General features: G+C 44.7%; 1 protein-coding gene across 1 annotated transcript; it reads right to left on the bottom strand.

The window, feature by feature from the left end:
• Window positions 1-712: 712 nt before the first annotated feature.
• Window positions 713-6,641, bottom strand: LOC123147776 (protein ENHANCED DISEASE RESISTANCE 4). Its single transcript, XM_044567086.1, has 5 exons — window positions 6,020-6,641; window positions 3,122-5,174; window positions 2,951-3,011; window positions 2,630-2,853; window positions 713-1,082 (listed from the first exon to the last, which is right to left on the bottom strand). The coding sequence occupies exons 1-5, from the start codon at window positions 6,186-6,188 to the stop codon at window positions 1,028-1,030; spliced, it is 2,562 nt and encodes an 853-aa protein (XP_044423021.1). The 5' UTR covers window positions 6,189-6,641; the 3' UTR covers window positions 713-1,027.
• Between the last annotated feature and the right edge of the window lie 11,711 nt (window positions 6,642-18,352).

The raw sequence follows: 18,352 nt of genomic DNA, 5'->3' as shown, positions 1-18,352 counted from the left end.
AGAGTCTTTAGCTTTCGGGGTGAAAACCCAAGGTCTCGCCTTAATTGGTTGTGCCTAGCAGTGACCTTGTTGAAGGCATTGTTTTGAGAGCGCGCATTTTTTCGAGGGTGAAAATCTAAGATATATGATCGGGTGACGACGACACCTGTGCACTGTTTCCGTCTTGGATGCATCGCTTTTGGAGAATTTGAATTTCGGGGTGTTGTCTTGGTGGTGGTTTGTGCTACAGTTACTAGGAATTGATCATTTGTAGCGAGATCTTTTGTTTTTTCTTTTTTTTTTGTTTATGGGTTGTGTGCATCCGCAATGTCTCTAGGATATTTCATCGTTGCAGAGGCTGGGTGTAATTGGTATCTCTGTGTATTAATATATCCCTTTGTCGAAAAATATGCATTCATATTTTATTTTTTTTGTGAAAAGTATACATTCATATCTAGTCCACATTGAGATCTCTAAAAAGGCTTATATTTAGAAAAAACAGATGGAGTAGTTGATATATGGGCCTAAAGCCCATCTAAGTTTCTAACAGAGAGGACAGCCGTGTGAGAGTTTTGTCTCAAAAAAAAAAACCGTGTGAGAGTAGGTAGCAAGGGATTCCGATGGCTGCGTCGGCGGATGAAGAGGATGGACGCTGGAGGCGGCGGAAGAAGCCACCGCCGGTGGCTGGCGGGAGTGTGGCGGCAAAAAGAGACGAGTAGCGGCAGGTAAAGCAAGCCGCAACACATAACTTCACATTGAGCTTTTCTCAGAGAACCGTCAGTTCAGAATCACATAGATCGATTACATATCTACTATAGATGCTAGACAGGCGGAATAACTGCAGTCAGCAAAAGACACACACCACACACACACACACACATCATAGCTACATAGGAGAACCAGAATTTGCAAAATGATTTTATGTAGTCCACAATGTGGGCTATCGTCTATCGACCGCCTCGGCGAATGATCTCCAGGACCACGATATCCCCAGTTCTGGCGCGGTGAGTTACCCAGATCCTGAGGCCAATTTTTTGACCCCTCTTTCTCAACGGATGGTCCTTGGGGGGCGCATACCGAAACCGCGCTTCATCTTCTCGACACTGTTTGCGTAAACAAACTGTCAGCACAGACTCAAGTATGCAGATATTCTAAAGAGTCTAGACCATGACAGTACTAAATCAATAGAGTAAATTGTAAAAAACCACCACAATTGAGGACCCTAATTCAAGAAACCATCACCATTCGGTTTTTTTGCAAAAAACCACCACCATTGTGGTGACAGTTTTCAGAAAACACTGATCACTCAGATAAATACTTGCTGACTGTAAAACTGACAGATAGGTACCACTGTAAGAGATGATGTGGCAACTAAAACTAACGGCGTTTGACTCCAGTTTAGTTGACCGTCAAAATAAACAAGGGCCTGCATGTCAGTGTTATCTCTCTCCTCTCTTGGGGAAAAAAACTTCCACCCCGTAAAAATAAATTCCCACCGCTCCACTTCGCCGTCGTCCTCCCCTTCCCTTGCTCTGCGCCGCCGCCCCGATCCGAAGGGATCCCACGCCAGACCGCCGGTCGCCGCCGGCGAGGCTAGCCGTCGCAGCCCCCGCCGTTTTTTATTCTACCTCGCCGCCTCGAGGCGTTGCCAGATCCCGGCGTTAGTCTGGGTAGATGAATCGGCGGCCGGAGGCGCGGCCTGGATTCAGGCGAGCACCCGGTGGTGGTCTGGCTAGGTGAAGCTGGAGCGGCGCTGCTCGCCGTTGACCTGCCTCGCCTCCTCTCCATCGCTCGACGGCAGTAGCGTCCACGTCGTGTCGTGAAACGCATGATACGCTGACTAGTGGCCCCCTTCTTCTAGTTTAACGGCCAGTTCAACAGCGTCATGTTTTGTTTGCCATGTCAGCACTTACAGCGGGCCCCATCGGTCAGAAACTGTGTCAATATGTGGTTACTAAGGGATCAGTGTTTTCTGAGAACTGTCACCACAATGGTGGTGATTATCTGCAAAAAAATCGAATAGTGGTGGTTTTCTGAATTAGGGTCCCTAATTATGACGGGCCCCATGGTAGGTATTCTAAACACGGTAGAAAAATATGTGGCAGTGACTTGACATCTTAAACAGGACAAAATCGCACGGTGATAAGTGTAACATGAGAAGATCTTGATGTGGCATAGGACCCATACAAAATTAATAGCATCTAAATCGATGTTCCCAAGTTACAATCAGTAGTTAACATATGTACTAATAACAAGAGAGGGCATGAAATGGGAGGCAAGCATCCGAAAAACCCACAATCTATCTGTCTTGAACTACTACTCAGTTCCAGAACTATATATCATCAACTGTATGATTATAAGATAACAGTACTTTACATAAAAATCATGAGGTTTTTCTTACCATATTGCATGCCGAACAACACACAGCACATACTAAAAGATTACCAAATTATCAACACAAAAGATTTCCTGACAGCCGTATTAAGATGGTCATAATAGCAAGATTTAAGTACTTGTACATCGGCTTGTTAAAGGAGCATGAGCATGCTACATATTACTATAACAGCATAAAATGGTTGCAGCATTGCTCATCAGAACTTATAACAGTAAACTGAAATGAAAAGATTTGAAGTCGGTATAAATTACTTACGTTGGTGCAAGTTTGCCAAGACAATAAAGTTCTTCACCAGAGACTTCATCGTACACTTTACCAGACATCTCAACCTTATATGATCTGTCAGGAGATTCTGAGAGACCTCGACCCACGAGCAAGTCGAAATCTTTCTGGTGAAGTTCTCTCCCATTGATAAAAATACCAGTATTTCCACCGGCGCAGTTCTTGGGCATAGGATAGTTAAGTTGCGGAATGTAGGGCTGCAATATGGAAATCCAGTTAAAAGCTTGAATGAAGATATGGCAGGGTAAGACAAACATATTAACCGCCCTCCAAATAAAAAAAAACTCTTCTTACAGGTATCATGCCAAGGCACGATTGGCCCATTACACCCCAGAACCCTGCACGGTAATCATACCTAAACAAAGATACAAGGAAAATGTCAGATGTCAATGATGCTAGAGGGTTATATTTTGGATCACAACTGCAGTATCAACAGAGACTTAGATGAATAAAGGTGTAAATTACCAGTATTCACCAGGATAGATTGGTCCGGCAATCTTCTCAGCCTTCTTGACAGCACGATCGGAGATGGGATAGCCATTAATGAATACCTTTGCTCTGCCATTGCCCATTCCGTTGTTGATTTTAAAACTCTTCTTCATGAGATTGGTAAAGAATGAATCACCCGTTTTCGTGGCAATAGAGCGATCTACATGTTGAGCCCCAACACCGGGATCTTGACTGCAGTCTGGATCCTCGTACTCATCATCTGACAGGCTCATCACACTCACTACACGTACATCTTTTACAGTGTTGTGTCTACAAGTTTCAGTCAATACTGTCTTCTCATGCTCAGACCGGGTACTTCTGCTTCCTTTTCCTGATCCATTAACCACCCTCTCAGATGGTGAATGTGCAAAATGATGATGAAGAGGTAAACTCGGAACACGGCTAACAACTTGGGCTTCAACGGGCAGATCACTAGACCTAGGGGTGCCCCTCTGTGAATTAGATCTCGCAGGATTATTCTCATCTTCAAAAATGCTAGAAGACGATGATATACCCTGCACCTTTTCTGTGTCACTTGAGTTTGATTGCAGATCTCTTTCTCGAGAGCAATGACTCCCTGCAGAAAAGCTGTAAAGCGGAAGCAGTCTCTCATCAGTAGCAGAGTATGCATTGCTTCCTTGGACATCACTGGAGTTATTTCTACTAGCAGCAGACATGTGCGAAATTGGCGAAGGCGCTGAAACATCAAGCCTGCTTCCATCAAGCTTGACCACGATCACATGAGAGCATGACCCACAACGTAGCTTGTACTCATCCTTCCCCGGCAAGGGGCACTTCTTGGGAAGTTGCAGCACTTCATAACAGTTGTAGCATATGGTAAATGGGGCTCCGCAGGCAATCGGTTCACATGTTTGCGGAGGCTTCTTCCTCAGGTTGCCCCTCATGTGACCGCGGTGAATCGAAGCATTGATGCCTCTCGAATTGTTATTTTGCATGCCAAACATCACAGAACCGTTAACTGGGTACGCCCCAGGATATGGCACCCTGTGATGATTGAAACCCACCGGAGCCCCCTGAACAGGCAAGAACTCACGGTGATGACAATGCAGGCAAGAGCAAGCAGGCTGGTGGTAGAAACCGCCATGGTGGTAAGAGACGAGAGGGTCATGATTATGCTGTCCGAAGAAATAACTGTCACAATTCCTCCATGGATACTGACCAACAGGATAGCAAGGAGCCCCCATGTGTGTGGCAGGCTCTCTATATCCATGTAGATCTTGATGTGTGGGGACTGAAGCATAAGTATGCGGAACGCCAGGATTTTGCCCACTCAAGGATGGTGAGCACTGAGAACCGTTCCGCTGTAACTGAGGCGAGCCGTGCCGCAACCGACTCAGCAGTTCATGAGGACTGTATGAGCTCGAGGCATCCGCCACTCTACTTGTGGAGGCGCCTACACTGGGCTTCTCAGTGATTTCGCAGGATCTCTGCACCTGATCCCTCAGCTCATCAAGCATCCGTAAAAGCTCGGCGCGGTCTTTCTCAAGCCCACTAACACTGCTAGGACCGTCCATATTCCTCCCGTCTGCGCGCTGACTACCATTTGCATCTCCAAAGCTTGACTTCATCTGGTGTTCACCAAGATAAGCATTAGGAGGAATGGTGTCGACTACAGAGATACGAGATCTGTCACTTGGTCTCACTGGCTGCTTTACTTCTCCTTTCTCCTCATTCCGTATGCGCCGGTACTTGGCTTCCCGAATCTCCGTCTCCGTGCCGTCATCTCTAAGCGTGGCCTCAAACATCAAGCTGCTTGGCTCTCTTGGGATTTGGTCATCACCAGAACTACATCTGGAATCTCTGTGTTCTGGCATCATTCTTTGGGTTACTAATCTCTCTTCGGGAGTAGCTTGGACTCTCTGAGAGTTTTCTTCTGAGATAGTTTCAAAATTAGCTTCAGATACTGGTTCCTTCTTCTCTGGCGAACTCTCCAGCACTTCAAGGTACTTCACATGTACAACGTCAGTTTTGTCCAAACAAGTAGTCTCGGGTGCTGAGTGCTTTTTTGCTGTAAAATTGCACGGAGAAAGAAATATGTTAATTCTATACTTCCCTGTCACGAATTAGACATAAAATTTAGCATAAGTAATCGAGAAATGGAAGATTTCATAGGTGTAAATTTTTGTCAATGGCAGTCCTCAATACAACGTGCAACACAGTTTTTCTCATAACAGCACTGCGTTTGGGCTAAATTGTTTGCGCGCCTAACAACCAACATATAAAAGTGTGATCGGAATTTAAGTGGCAGAGTTTAGTGTCCGATTCTGTTCCACTCGTTCGGTTTCATTCAAGACTGAGTCAAACAAAATGAGAAGTTTCTGCTCCTACGATCTGGAAATTTTCAGACCAGACAAAACTTCTGAACCAAATATTCTACAGTGGAAACAAGAAAATGTCACCGCACTTCCCACAAGTTCTGAAGCTTCAGATGATTGGTTAAGATTTTAAAGACAAGCTTCTGAGACAGGTTAAGAATCAGAGGTTTCGCACATTTCAGGAAAAATGAGATAAGTTCAGAGAAAACACTAATTGGAGCAAGGGGAAACAAGGAAGAGAAAAGAAAATATTTTGCAATGTGCAAAACAAAAACTTGAAAAATCTGCGAAAAACTTGCCCTGCAGATATGGGATCTTTATAAACTGGAAATCAATCAATAATCTATCTAGAGTTTTTTTACTTGGACTTATCTAGAGTTGAGCAAACAAAAAGTAGGAACTAGAGTTGAACGAATTAATCCAAACAGAGAAACTGATGCGGCAGAAATATACTACTATAACAGAAGAAACAAAACACAATGCAGGGCATGGAGGTAACATAAACAGAGAGTGAGAGAGGGGGCGAAAGAAGAGCGACCTTGGAGAGTGGTGCCGCATCCGCCGCAGACGTAGACGGAGTAGTTGGGCAGCTCCGGCAAGAACTTCTCGCACTTGGGGCACCGCACCACCCGCACCTGCTGCTCGGCCGCCGCCGCCGCCGCGGCGGAAGCGGAACACGAGGCACCCGACCCCTCCTCCCCCTCCATTGACGACGGAGTGAGTGATTCCTTCAACCCTCACCCGCCGACGCCAATGCCCGGACTCCAAGAAGCGAGAACCCCGAGGAACTGACCAGAACAATGGCCGGAGCCCAAGAACGCCAACGGCAAGGCGCCAAGAGCAGGGCAGCGGTACGACCGACTGACTGACCGGGGGAGGAACCAAGAAGAAGGAGAGCTCAGCTCGCCGGGGAGAAGTGGAAAAGGCCAGGCCTGGTGCTCTGGTCCAAGCCAGGGAACAAGCGGAAGAGACCGAGGTCCAGGCAATCATAAGCTTCCATCCATCCCGCCCTCTCTCTCTCTCTCTCTTGCGTCGGTCGGCGTCGCCTGAGCAGAGCTTGAGCTGAAGCTGAGAGCAAAGCCGCGCCTCGCCTTTGCCCGCCTTGCGCTTTGGCTGCTTTCGCTCGATGCCTTTTGTTCTCTCTCTCTCCGCCTTCTCGGGGCTGCCGCCGCTGCGGGAAGTAAAGCTGGTCGTGAGGAGTAAAGTAAAGAGTGAGGGGATGGGGAGAGAATAATATTGTTCTTTTGTGGGAAAAGACCGAGCAGCTCCTCTCCAACTGCATGGAACTTGGTGTTGGTAGTAGGACTAGTAGTATTGCTCTTTTGTTTTCCTCACGTTTATCCGGACAAAACAGCCGTCTTACTAGCTTGTTTGTTGCTCTCTGGATGTCCAAAGCCCGAGGGCGCCCAAGCCTAGATCATGCTCCGACAGCATATCTTGTGATGATCAAAATGGGATGATCCCATTTCCTCAGCTTAAAATGGACTCTCGGCATCTCCAAAGGCAGTCCTCCATTCCCCGAAATGCCAAAATTTAAACTAATGCCATTATGATTCTGAAGAAATCCTTACATGAGACTAAAAAAATGTCTCATTGTAATCTATTTTTTTGTGTAAATCCTTTTACCACAAGTTGTGTTTTATACTTTTCTACATTCCTTTAGAGTCATATTTAGTTTTGTAAACCCATTTACAGCCTACTGTTTTGGCTTCTTTAAGAATAATCTCAAACATCTTTGGAACTCATCGATTTCATCTCGTCTTTCATTGCCTCCAGCCACTTTGATGAGTGAGGGCTTCTCATGGCTTCTTCATATGAAGTGGGATCACCTTTCATACGAACATTTTCTGTGTTATATACTTTATAATCAGTAGAAATAGCTGACTTTTTGGATCTTGTAGACCTTCCAAGGGCCTCACCCCTAGGCTCATTCTATGCTTCACCTTCCGTCACATCTTTTAAAAGTGGCTGCTGCACCTTCCCTTCATGCTCAACAACACGTTCAGTCGGCTCCTGACGAACAAGTTCCGGATCTTCCCCCATAGTTATCATGGTTAGAGTTACAACAGGTGCTTGCACCGCAACCTCAGGGATTGCCGGTGCAGGTACAACAGGTAGTGAGAAAAATGTCTCCTGAATCATCGGATTAGGTGCATGCACCCTCTTCTCCTCAAGATCAATTTTCCGAGCTACCATATGCTCCCCTCATCATTTCGTCCCCCAAGAAAACTGCATGTCTTGTTTCTACAAACTTTGTGTATCTCTCTAGACAGTAGAAACGAAAACCTTTTGATCTATCAGGATAGCCAATGAAGTGGCAACTGCCTGTTTTGGGATCTAACTTTGCAATATTTGGATTAAACACTTTTGCCTTAGCCGGGCTCCCCCAGACTCTCAAGTGCTGTAGAGAGGGTACTCTTCCTGTCCATAACTCATACAGTGTTTTGGGCACCGACTTGCCTGGTACTCCATTGAGAATGTGAATGACGGTTTTAAGCGCCTCCATCCATAATCCCAATGGCAAGGTGGAATAACTCATCATACTGGGCACCATATCCATAAGTGTACGATTATGCCTTTCAGCTACTCTATTTTGCTGAGGCTCTCCTGGCATTGAATACTGGGCCACTATGTCAGTCTCCTGTAGGAACTTTGCAAAAGCTCTAGGACTTGGCCATATGGAGTGTGCCAACCGTAGTACTCCCCCCGTGGTCAGATCTTACTATCTTTATTCTTTTATCATGCTGATTTTCAACTACATATTTGAATATCTTAAATTTATCCAACGCTTCAGATCTTTCTTTGATTGGATAAATATAACCATATCGGGAGTAATCATCTGTGGATGTTATGAATGAGTCGTAGCCATCCACACTTTTCACAGGAAATGGTCCACAAATGTAAGTGTGAATGATTTCTAGTGTTCCTGTGCTACAGTTTGCACTCTTTTTTGATTTGTTTTACATACTTTCCTTTAATGCAATCTATGCATTGCTCTATGTCTGAGAACTCTAATGGGGGAAGAATTTCATTTTTAACTAGTATTTCTATTCTCCCCCTCGAAATATGGCCCAAGCGACAGTGCCATAATTTCGATTAGTCATGAGTTCTCTTTCTTTTCTTTTGTTCTTTACCCGACGCAGAAACATGCTCATTCACATTACACACGGAATACACTTTTTCACACAGTGATAATAAATAAAGCTCATTGTGAAGTAAAACATCACCCACATAAGCATTATTAAACCATATGGCACACTTGCCATGTCCAAAAAAACATTCATAATGATCTTTGTCCAAACATGAAACACTAATCAAATTTCTGTGACAAGAAGGAACATATAAAACATCTCTAAGCAAAAGCGTGAATCCATCAGCTAACTCCAGGGAGATGTTGCCGACAGCTTCAATTTCTACTTGAACTCCATTTGCAACCTCAATGCATCTTTCACTTCTTTGCATAGTCCGCGTCGAATGAAATCCCTGTAATGAATTTGCAACATGAACGGTTGCACCTGAGTCAATCCACCAAGTAGATTTTGAAAACTGTGTATACAAGGATTCATTTACAAATGAAACAATGTTGTTACCTCTCTTTGCCATTATTGACTTCAGCCAAACAGGGCAATCTTTCTTGTAGTGCCCGGTCTGCTTACAAAGGAGACATGTGTCTTTGTCCACTGGAAAAGACTTTTGCTGATGCTGATGGTGCGTGGGACCTTTTCCATGTGGCTTTGAAGGAGAACCTTTGCCACTTTGATTGTAGTTCTTTTTCTTATTATCATTCACATAGTTTAGAGAATCACCATACGTGGTTTGAAATCTTTCCTCTTCTTGCACAATATGTGTGTGCAAGAAGAGGAAAGAATTAAAACCACGTATGGTGAAGATTTAAAACCACGTATGGTGGTTCTCTGAACTATGTGAATGATAATAAGAAAAAGAACTACAATCAAAGTGGCAAAGCTTCCCCTCCAAAGCCACATGGAAAAGGTCCCACGCACCATCAACATCAGCAAAAGTCGTTTCCAGTGGACAAAGACACATGTCTCCATTGTAATCAGACTGGGCACTACAAGAAAGATTGCCCTGTTTGGCTGAAGTCAATAATGGCAAAGAGAGGTAACAAAATTGTTTCCTTTGTAATGAATCCTTGTATACACAGTTTTCAAAATGTACTTGGTGGATTGACTTAGGTGCAACCGTTCATGTTGCAAATTCATTACAGGGATTTCATTCGACGCGGACTATGCAAAGAAGTGAAAGATGCATTGAGATTGCAAATGGAGTTCAAGTAGAAATTGAAGCTGTCGGCGACATCTCCCTGGAGTTAGCTGATGGATTCACGCGTTTGCTTAGAGATGTTTTATATGTTCCTTCTTGTCACAAAAATTTGATTAGTGTTTCATGTTTGGACAAAGATCATTATGAATGTTTTTTTGGACATGGCAAGTGTGCCATATGGTTTAATAATGCTTATGTGGGTGATGCTTTACTTCACAATGAGCTTTATTTATTATCACTGTGTGAAAAAGTGTATTCCGTGTGTAATGTGAATGAGCATGTTTCTGCGTCGGGTAAAGAACAAAAGAAAAGAAAGAGAACTCATGACTAATCGAAATTATGGCACTGTCGCTTGGGCCATATTTCGAGGGGGAGAATAGAAATACTAGCTAAAAATGAAATTATTCCTCCATTAGAGTTCTCAGACATAGAGCAATGCATAGATCGCATTAAAGGAAAGTATGTAAAACAAATCAAAAAAGAGTGCAAACCGTAGCACAGGAACACTAGAAATCATTCACACTTACATTTGTGGACCATTTCCTGTGAAAAGTGTGGATGGCTATGACTCATTCATAACATCCACAGATGATTACTCCCGATATGGTTATATTGATCCAATCAAAGAAAGATCTGAAGCGTTGGATAAATTTAAGATATTCAAATCTGTAGTTGAAAATCAGTATGATAAAAGAATAAAGATAGTAAGATCTGACCGCGGGGGGAGTACTACGGTTGGCACACTCCATATGGCCAAGTCCTAGAGCTTTTGCAAAGTTCCTACAGGAGACTAACATAGTGGCCCAGTATTCAATGCCAGGAGAGCCTCAGCAAAATGGAGTAGCTGAAAGGCGTAATCGTACACTTATGGATATGGTGCCCAGTATGATGAGTTATTCCACCTTGCCATTGGGATTATGGATGGAGGCGCTTAAAACCGTCATTCACATTCTCAATGGAGTACCAAGCAAGTCGGTGCCCAAAACACTGTATGAGTTATGGACAGGAAGAGTACCCTCTCTATAGCACTTGAGAGTCTGGGGGAGCCCGGCTGAGGCAAAAGTGTTTAATCCAAATATTGCAAAGTTAGATCCCAAAACAGGCAGTTGCCACTTCATTGGCTATCCTGATAGATCAAAAGGTTTTCGTTTCTACTGTTCAGAGAGATGCACAAAGTTTGTGGAATTAAGACATGCAGTCTTCTTAGAGGACAAAATGATGAGGGAGGGCATGGTAGCTCGGAAAATTGATCTTGAGGAGAAGAGGGTGCATGCACCTAATCCAATGATTCGGGAGCCATTTTTCTCACTATCTGTTGTACCTGCACCGACAATCCCCGAGGTTGCGATGCAAGCACCTGTTGTAACTCCAACCATGACAACTATGGGAGATGATCCGAAACCTGTCTATCAGGAGACGACTGAACTTGTTATTGAGCATGAAGGGTTGGTGCAGCAGCCACTTTTAGAAGATGTGCCGGAAGGTGAGGCACAGAATGAGCCTAGGAGTGAGGCCCTTAGAAGGTCCGCAAGACCCAAAAGGTCAGCTATTTCTACTGATTATAAAGTTTATAACACAGAAAAGGATTGTATGGAAGGTGATCTCACTTCATATTAAGAAGCCATGAGAAGCCATCACTCATCAAAGTGGCTGGAGGCAATGGAAGACGAAATGAAATCGATGAGTTCCAAAGATGTTTGGGACTTGGAGAATATTCCTAAAGGAGCCAAAACAGAAGGTTGTAAATGGGTCTACAAAACTAAGTATGACTCTAAAGGGAATGTAGAAAAGTATAAAACACGACTTGTGGCAAAAGGATTTACACAAAGAGAAGAGATAGATTATAATGAGACATTTTTGTCAGTCTCATGTAAGGATTCCTTCAGAATCATAATGGCATAAGGCATTAGTTGCACATTTTGATTTAGAGTTACATTAAATGGATGTAAAGACGACATTTCTCAATGGGGATTCAAAAGAAAAGGTTTACATGAAACAACCAAAGGTTTTATCATGGAAGGCAAGGAATATATGGGATGCCGCCTAAATAAATCCATTTATGGATTAAGGCAAGCCTCTAGATAGTGGTATCTAAGGAGATCTGATTCCCTAGAGATAAGAGGGTATTCAGACGCAGATTTTGTGGGAGACAGAGATGATAGGAAATCCATGTCAGGATGTGTGTTCACTCTCGCTGGAGGGGCTATTTCATGGAAAATCTCCAAAATGTCAATAGTTGCATCGTGCATGATGTATGCAGAATTCATAGCATGTTTTGAGGCCACGGGGCAGGCGATATGGTTAAAGAAATTTATACCCGACTTGAAAGTGGTAGATTGTATTGACAAACCACTAAAGATGTACTATGACAACCAGCCCGCAGTATTCTATGCTCACAACAACAAGTCGAGCAATGCTGCCAAAACAATAGAGATAAAGTATTATGTTGTGAAAGATAAAATCTAGGATCACACTATAAGTCTCGAGCATATAAGGACAAAGGATATGCTTGCGGGTCCGCTTACGAAAGGCTTACCACCCAATGTGTTCAAGGAACACTTAGGCGGCATGGGTTTAAGGGAAAGCCTATGACTCCTGAATCATGAGAGGCCCAAAAGAAACAAAATTTGTTTAAAAACAGGGAGGTATATTGTAGTTGTCTGATTCTATGGGTAATTGAGTTGTGGTGATGAAAATGCTTTATGTGCCAATCGGTGATGAAACTTGTAAAGTATAAAGTTAGAAGTAAAGTTGAGATCAAGGGTCGCTGGTACTACCGCCCCTGTTGTGGTCTCGATTTTTTCGTGTCGGGTTTCCGTAAAGGACTACGCAGGGGAGCGGTAGTAGGGACGGCAGTAGCGCGCGGTAGTACCGCTTATATTAGCGGTAGTACTGCTCCTACGTCCATTCCAACTGCCGCTCAGCTCGCTGCCCTCCTCTATTTTCCACCGGCTATAGGGAGCGGCAGTGCCGCTTCTATTAGCGGTAGTACCGCCCTAGTGCGTGTACATCTTCTCCCTCTGCCCTGGTTGCCCTATGCCTGCTTGCCACAACGGCAGTACCGCTGTGGCAACGGTAGTACGCCCAGATGCGGGTTGCGGGCTGCATAATGGTTGGATGTGTCCCCCCACTATATAAAGGGGTCTTCTTCTCCAAGAAGACTTACCTCTTCTCCACAAAACTACATTGTTGCTCCACAAGCTTATTTTCGCCCGATCTCTCTCCCTAGCCAATCAAACTTGTTGATTTTCTAGGGATTGGTTGAGAATGCCCATATCTACACTTCCACCAAGAGAAATTTGATTTCCCCCTACTAATCCCTTGTGGATCTTGTTACTCTTGGGTGTTTGAGAACCCTATACGGTTGAGGTCACCTCGGAGCCATATTCCATTGTGGTGAAGCTCCGTGGTTTCGTTGGGAGCCTCCAATTAAGTTGTGGAGAGAGCCCCAACCTTGTTTGTAAAGGTCTAGTTGCCGCTTTCAAGGGCACCAATAGTGTAATCATGGCATCTCGCATTGTGTGAGGGCGTGAGGAGAATATGGTGGCCCTAGTGGCTTCTTGGGGATCATTGTGCCTCCACACCGCTCCAACGGAGACGTACTTCCCCTCAAAAGGAAGGAACTTCGGTAACACATCCTTGTCTTCACCGGCTCCACTCTTGGTTATCTCGTGCCTTTACTTGTGCAAGCTTATTTGTATTATAACCCTTGTTTGCTTGTGTGCTTGTTGTTGTTGCATCATATAGGTTGCTCACCTAGTTGCATATCTAGACAACCTATTTTGATGCAAAGTTTAAATTGGTAAAGAAAAGCTAAACATTGTTAGTTGCCTATTCACCCCCCCCCCCTCTAGTCAACTATATCAATCATTTTAATTGGTATTAGAGCCTCATCTCTTTATTAAGGATTTTACCGTCCAAAGAGTATGGTTGACACCATAGACGGTGAGAAGGAGCACTCCGGTGTGAATCCGTTCTCATCTACGGCCGATGGGGGAACCACGATCTCTCGTGAGGAATTTAATGCGGCTTTGGACACATTGAAAACCTCCATGACGACCGAGGTTGAAACCATGTTTAATAAATTCTTAGAAGGGCTTAAACTATCTACCGCACCTATGAAAGTGGGTGATCCCACTAACAAGGTGACGGATGCTAACTTCGACAAGGGGGAAGCTACTAGTGAAAAGGCTCCTTCTTCTAGTGGTAAAATTGGCAACGACATCTTTGCGCATGTGGAACCTCCACTTACTTATGGTGGACCGATTCCTTCCACTCATTTGAATCATGTCGGTCCTCCCCCTAAGATTGTGAAAATGAGGACTTTGATTCTTGGGTTTATCGCATTAAGCATCATTTGAACCATGTTAATACTAACCTTTGGAGAATCATTGAAGAAGGTTTTTATCCGCATGACCGAAGCAACTTCACCCCTAGAGAAGCCGTGGATAACCAATTCAATGAGAATGCTCTCTTCATCATCCAAGATGCAATTCCACCCAAAGATCTCGCTCATCTCCGGCCCTTCATCGTGGCCAAGGACGCATGGCACCATGTTGTTTCCCTCTACAGGGGAAGCGCAAGCATTCAACGCTCCAACTATGAAGTGGTGAAAGATGAATCCGATTAGTTCGCAATGAAAGAAGATGAAGAACCTCGTGAGATTTATCAGATATTAACTACTCTCGCGTTCTCACTCTGAGATCATGGGAGCAAGGATACGGATGGCAATTGGATCAAGCGCAAATTCCTCAAGGCCATGATGCCTTACCACAAGGCCATGTCCTCCGTAATTCGTCAACGGCCGGACTTCCACACCTTGTCCTCAAGTAAGGTGTTGGATGAGTTTGTGGCTATGAGTATCTTGGACAAGACTGCCGACAATGCGGTGTTACACTCTCAAAGAGCAAAGAAGCCCAACCTTGCCTTGAAGGCCAAGGTTAGTGTGGAAGAAGAGAACAAAGAGGGAGAAGAGGAGAGCAATCCCGAGGATACAAAATATGCTTATCATGACCACATGGCTCTTGCTTCAAGGCAATTTTGGAACAAGAAGAACACGAGATCCAACTTCAACAAGAACAACTCAAGTGGTGCAAAGGGCAAGCCTCGAATGAGAACATGCTACAATTGTGGCAGTGTGAGTCACTTTGTTGCGGAATGCCCATATGAGAAGAGGGAAGACAATGGTGGCACTCATCCGAAAAGACATGGCCAAGTCTTTCCCCAACAAGAGCAACTTCACCAAGAAGATCCCTCCCAAGGTGATGGTGGCACAAGAAGAGTACAATGAGGACGGTGATGATGAAGACGGTGAGTCGGTTGTCATGGCCTCCGTTGCCATTGCAACAACTCCACGGGTGTCTCTCTTCGACTCACCCAATGAGAACATCACCGCCAAGTGCCTCATGGCCAAAGCCACCAACAAGGTAACCCCCAACATCAAAACTACCATCATTACTAATCCTTCCTTGACGGATTGCATTGATGAACATGAGGGGCATAATGAGGAGGAAATGAATTTGAGTCCTTTATGAGTAAGCTCAAGGGTAAATCCAAGAAGCACTTTGTTGCTCTCTTGGAACAACTTGGTGAAGCCAATGACATGATCGAGGCTCACGAAGATACCATCTCCAAGATGGAGGGGCATAGACGTGACTATGTCAATGAGATTTCAGATCTCACTAATGCTCTTGAGGAAGAGCGCGGTCATCGTTTGGATCTTGAGGAGTCGTATAACAATGGCCATGCTAAACTAAAGAAATATCTTGATCATGCTCTTGCTGTATCTCGTGTGCTAAACTCCGAGAAGGCCAAGCTTGGGGTTGATCTTGCTAGACTCAAAGAGGAGTTTGACTTACTTGAAAAGGCTCAGAAGGTCTTGAAGGGTGCTCATGCTAGCCTCAAAGAGTCTCATGATCAACTCCAAGTAAAGCTAACCAAGGAGAAAGCCACTTTTCCTCATATGGTTTTAATTGATAATGCAAATGCTACTAACCCTTGTTGTGAGCATGTGCATCTTGTTGAGGAAAATGCAAAGTTGAAGGAGCAACTTGAGAAAGGCCTTGTGTCATGCATACAAGGCGAGAAGAATCTCAACGACCTTTTGAGCAAACAAAAGGAATTTGTGGCCAAGGAAGGGATTGGGTTTGCACCCAAATCCAAGAACAAGAAGAAGAATGACAAGGCCAAACGACCTCCTCCTCTCATGCAAACTTTTGTCAAAGAGGGAGAGGGTGCCTCTAAGAAGAAGAAGAATGTGAAGGGTGGTGGTGTCAAGAAGGTCAATGCCACTCCTTCCAACAACGCCAGAGATTTTAACCCTTCCTATGTGTTATGCCGTGCTAGTGATGGGCATGTCTATGCTAAATTTGTTGTTTCTTCTTATGAGTACATCGAATGGTCTATTTGGGTTCCTAAGACCCTTGTCACTAACATCAAAGGACCCATTACAAAATGGGTACCTAAAACCAAGCATTGATCTCTTGTAGGTGTTTTCTTCCGGTAGGGGATCATGGTTGCTCGATAGTGGAGCCACTAATCATATGACCGGAAGCAAGGACTTGGTGGTGGACATGCAAAAGATTTCATCTATGCCCACCAACATCAAGTGGGGTGATGCCTCATCCTCTAAGGTATTGGGGATTGGCAAGCAGGTTGTCATTTCTCATGATCTCACGATCAAGAAGGTCATGCTTGTTGAGTCCCTTGCATATAAGTTACTTTCCGTTCGTCAACTTGCAATCATGGGCTTTGGCACTTTCTTTGATATTGATACCATGGCCCTCTTGTGGAGCAATACTCTTAAATTAGCCTTTGTTGGGCATGTCGAGAACGGTCTCTATGTGATTAACTTTTCGTTGCAACCCACTAAGACCGCGACATGCCTAATGGCTAAAGTTGACATGGGATGGCTTTGGCATCGCCGTTTAGCCCTTGTGATATGAGATCTTTGCAAAGTCTTCTCAAGGGGGACCATGTCCATGGACTAACAAATGTTAGTTTTGCCAAAGATCGTGCTTGCAGTGCTTGCATTGAAGGAAAGCTTCATGAGAAGGCTCACCCTCCCACGACTATCATTTACTCAAAGAGGCCTTTGGAGCTCCTTCACTTGGATCTCTTTGGGCCTCCATCCTTTGATAGTCTTGGTGGTAGAAAGTATTGCTTGGTGACTGTGGATGACTATTCAAGATACACTTGGGTGTACTTCTTCAAGAGGAAGAGTGAGACCCAACAAACCGTCATTGACTTTGCAAATGAAGCTCAACGTCAACACAATGCAAAGATCTTGACAATAAGAAGTGACAACGGCACCGAGTTCAAGAACTACACCTTGGATGAGTTTCTTAGTGATGAGGGGATCAAACGTCAATATTCCGCACCTTACACCCCTCAACAAAATGGTGTAGCGGAGAGGAAGAACCGGACGTTGATGGATGGAGCAAGAACCATGATGGCGGAGTTCAAGTCTCCATACAACTTTTGGGTAGAAGCCATCAACACCGCGTGTCATGCATCCAATCGGCTCTACCTCCGCAAAGGCTTGAACATGACTCCATATGAGATACTCACCGGTAGCAAGCCCAACCTCAAGTACTTCCGGGTGTTCGGGTGTAAGCGTTTAATTCTCAAGAAAGGTGTTCGTTTGTCTAAATTTAAGGCTAGAGCTCATGAGGGCATATTTGTTGGTTATGCTACAAACTCTCATGCTTACCGTGTCCTTAATAAGTCCACGGGACTTATTGAGGAAACTTGTAGCGTGGAGTTTGATGAGAATAACGGCTCCCAAGTGGAGCAAAGTGGTACTTGTGATGTAGGTGATGAAATTCCTCCCCAAGCCATAATAAGAATGGGTGTTGGTTTTATCCTACCCATTGAGGAACCCCTTGTGGCCGAAGGAGAAGGACAATGTTCTACTCAAGTGGAACCATCACCAACCGAAGACCCACACGCTTCTGAGGAACAAAGTGAAGGCCCTCAAGCTCATGAACAAGACCAAGGGCAAGATCTACCTCAAGATGGTGTTGAATCACCAAGTGATGCCCAAGGTCAAGTTCTCTCATCCAAGCAAGCACTACAAAAAAAGACACATCTGTGACATTTTGGGCCGAACGAAATTTTTTTCTGTCATACATATGACACTTCTATGACGATAATTGTGACAAACCCCGGTATCATCATAGATGTGGTGGGCTCCTACTTCTATGACAAAAAATCATGACAAAAAATGGGCTTTTCGTCCTGGGCGGGCCGGAGACGCAGCTGCATGACATTCTCTGGGCCGTCCATGACGGAAAAAAACATGATAGAAGCGAGGGCGAGGAAAATTTTGGGGAGTTCCCGATTACGGTAGGAGGTCGGGGGCTGAGCGATGCGCGTTTCTCTCGTACACGTACGCCCGTGTGTGCGAGGCGTTGGCTCTAAATGAACCCGAGCAAGGCGTTGGGCTCTAACTGAACCCGAGCGATTGCACTGCAGGCTACGCGTTACTGAACCCGAGCGATCGATTGATGGCTGTTAACTGAACCCGATCGAGTGATTCCTTCGCTACTGCTGCTAACTAAAGCCGATCGATGCTGCCTCTAGATGA

The sequence above is a fragment of the Triticum aestivum genome, chromosome 7A (assembly GCF_018294505.1).
Source record: "Triticum aestivum cultivar Chinese Spring chromosome 7A, IWGSC CS RefSeq v2.1, whole genome shotgun sequence".
NCBI lineage: Eukaryota > Viridiplantae > Streptophyta > Magnoliopsida > Poales > Poaceae > Triticum > Triticum aestivum.
Note: the sequence above shows the minus strand (reverse complement) of the source record. Positions and strands in the feature narration are given on the sequence as shown.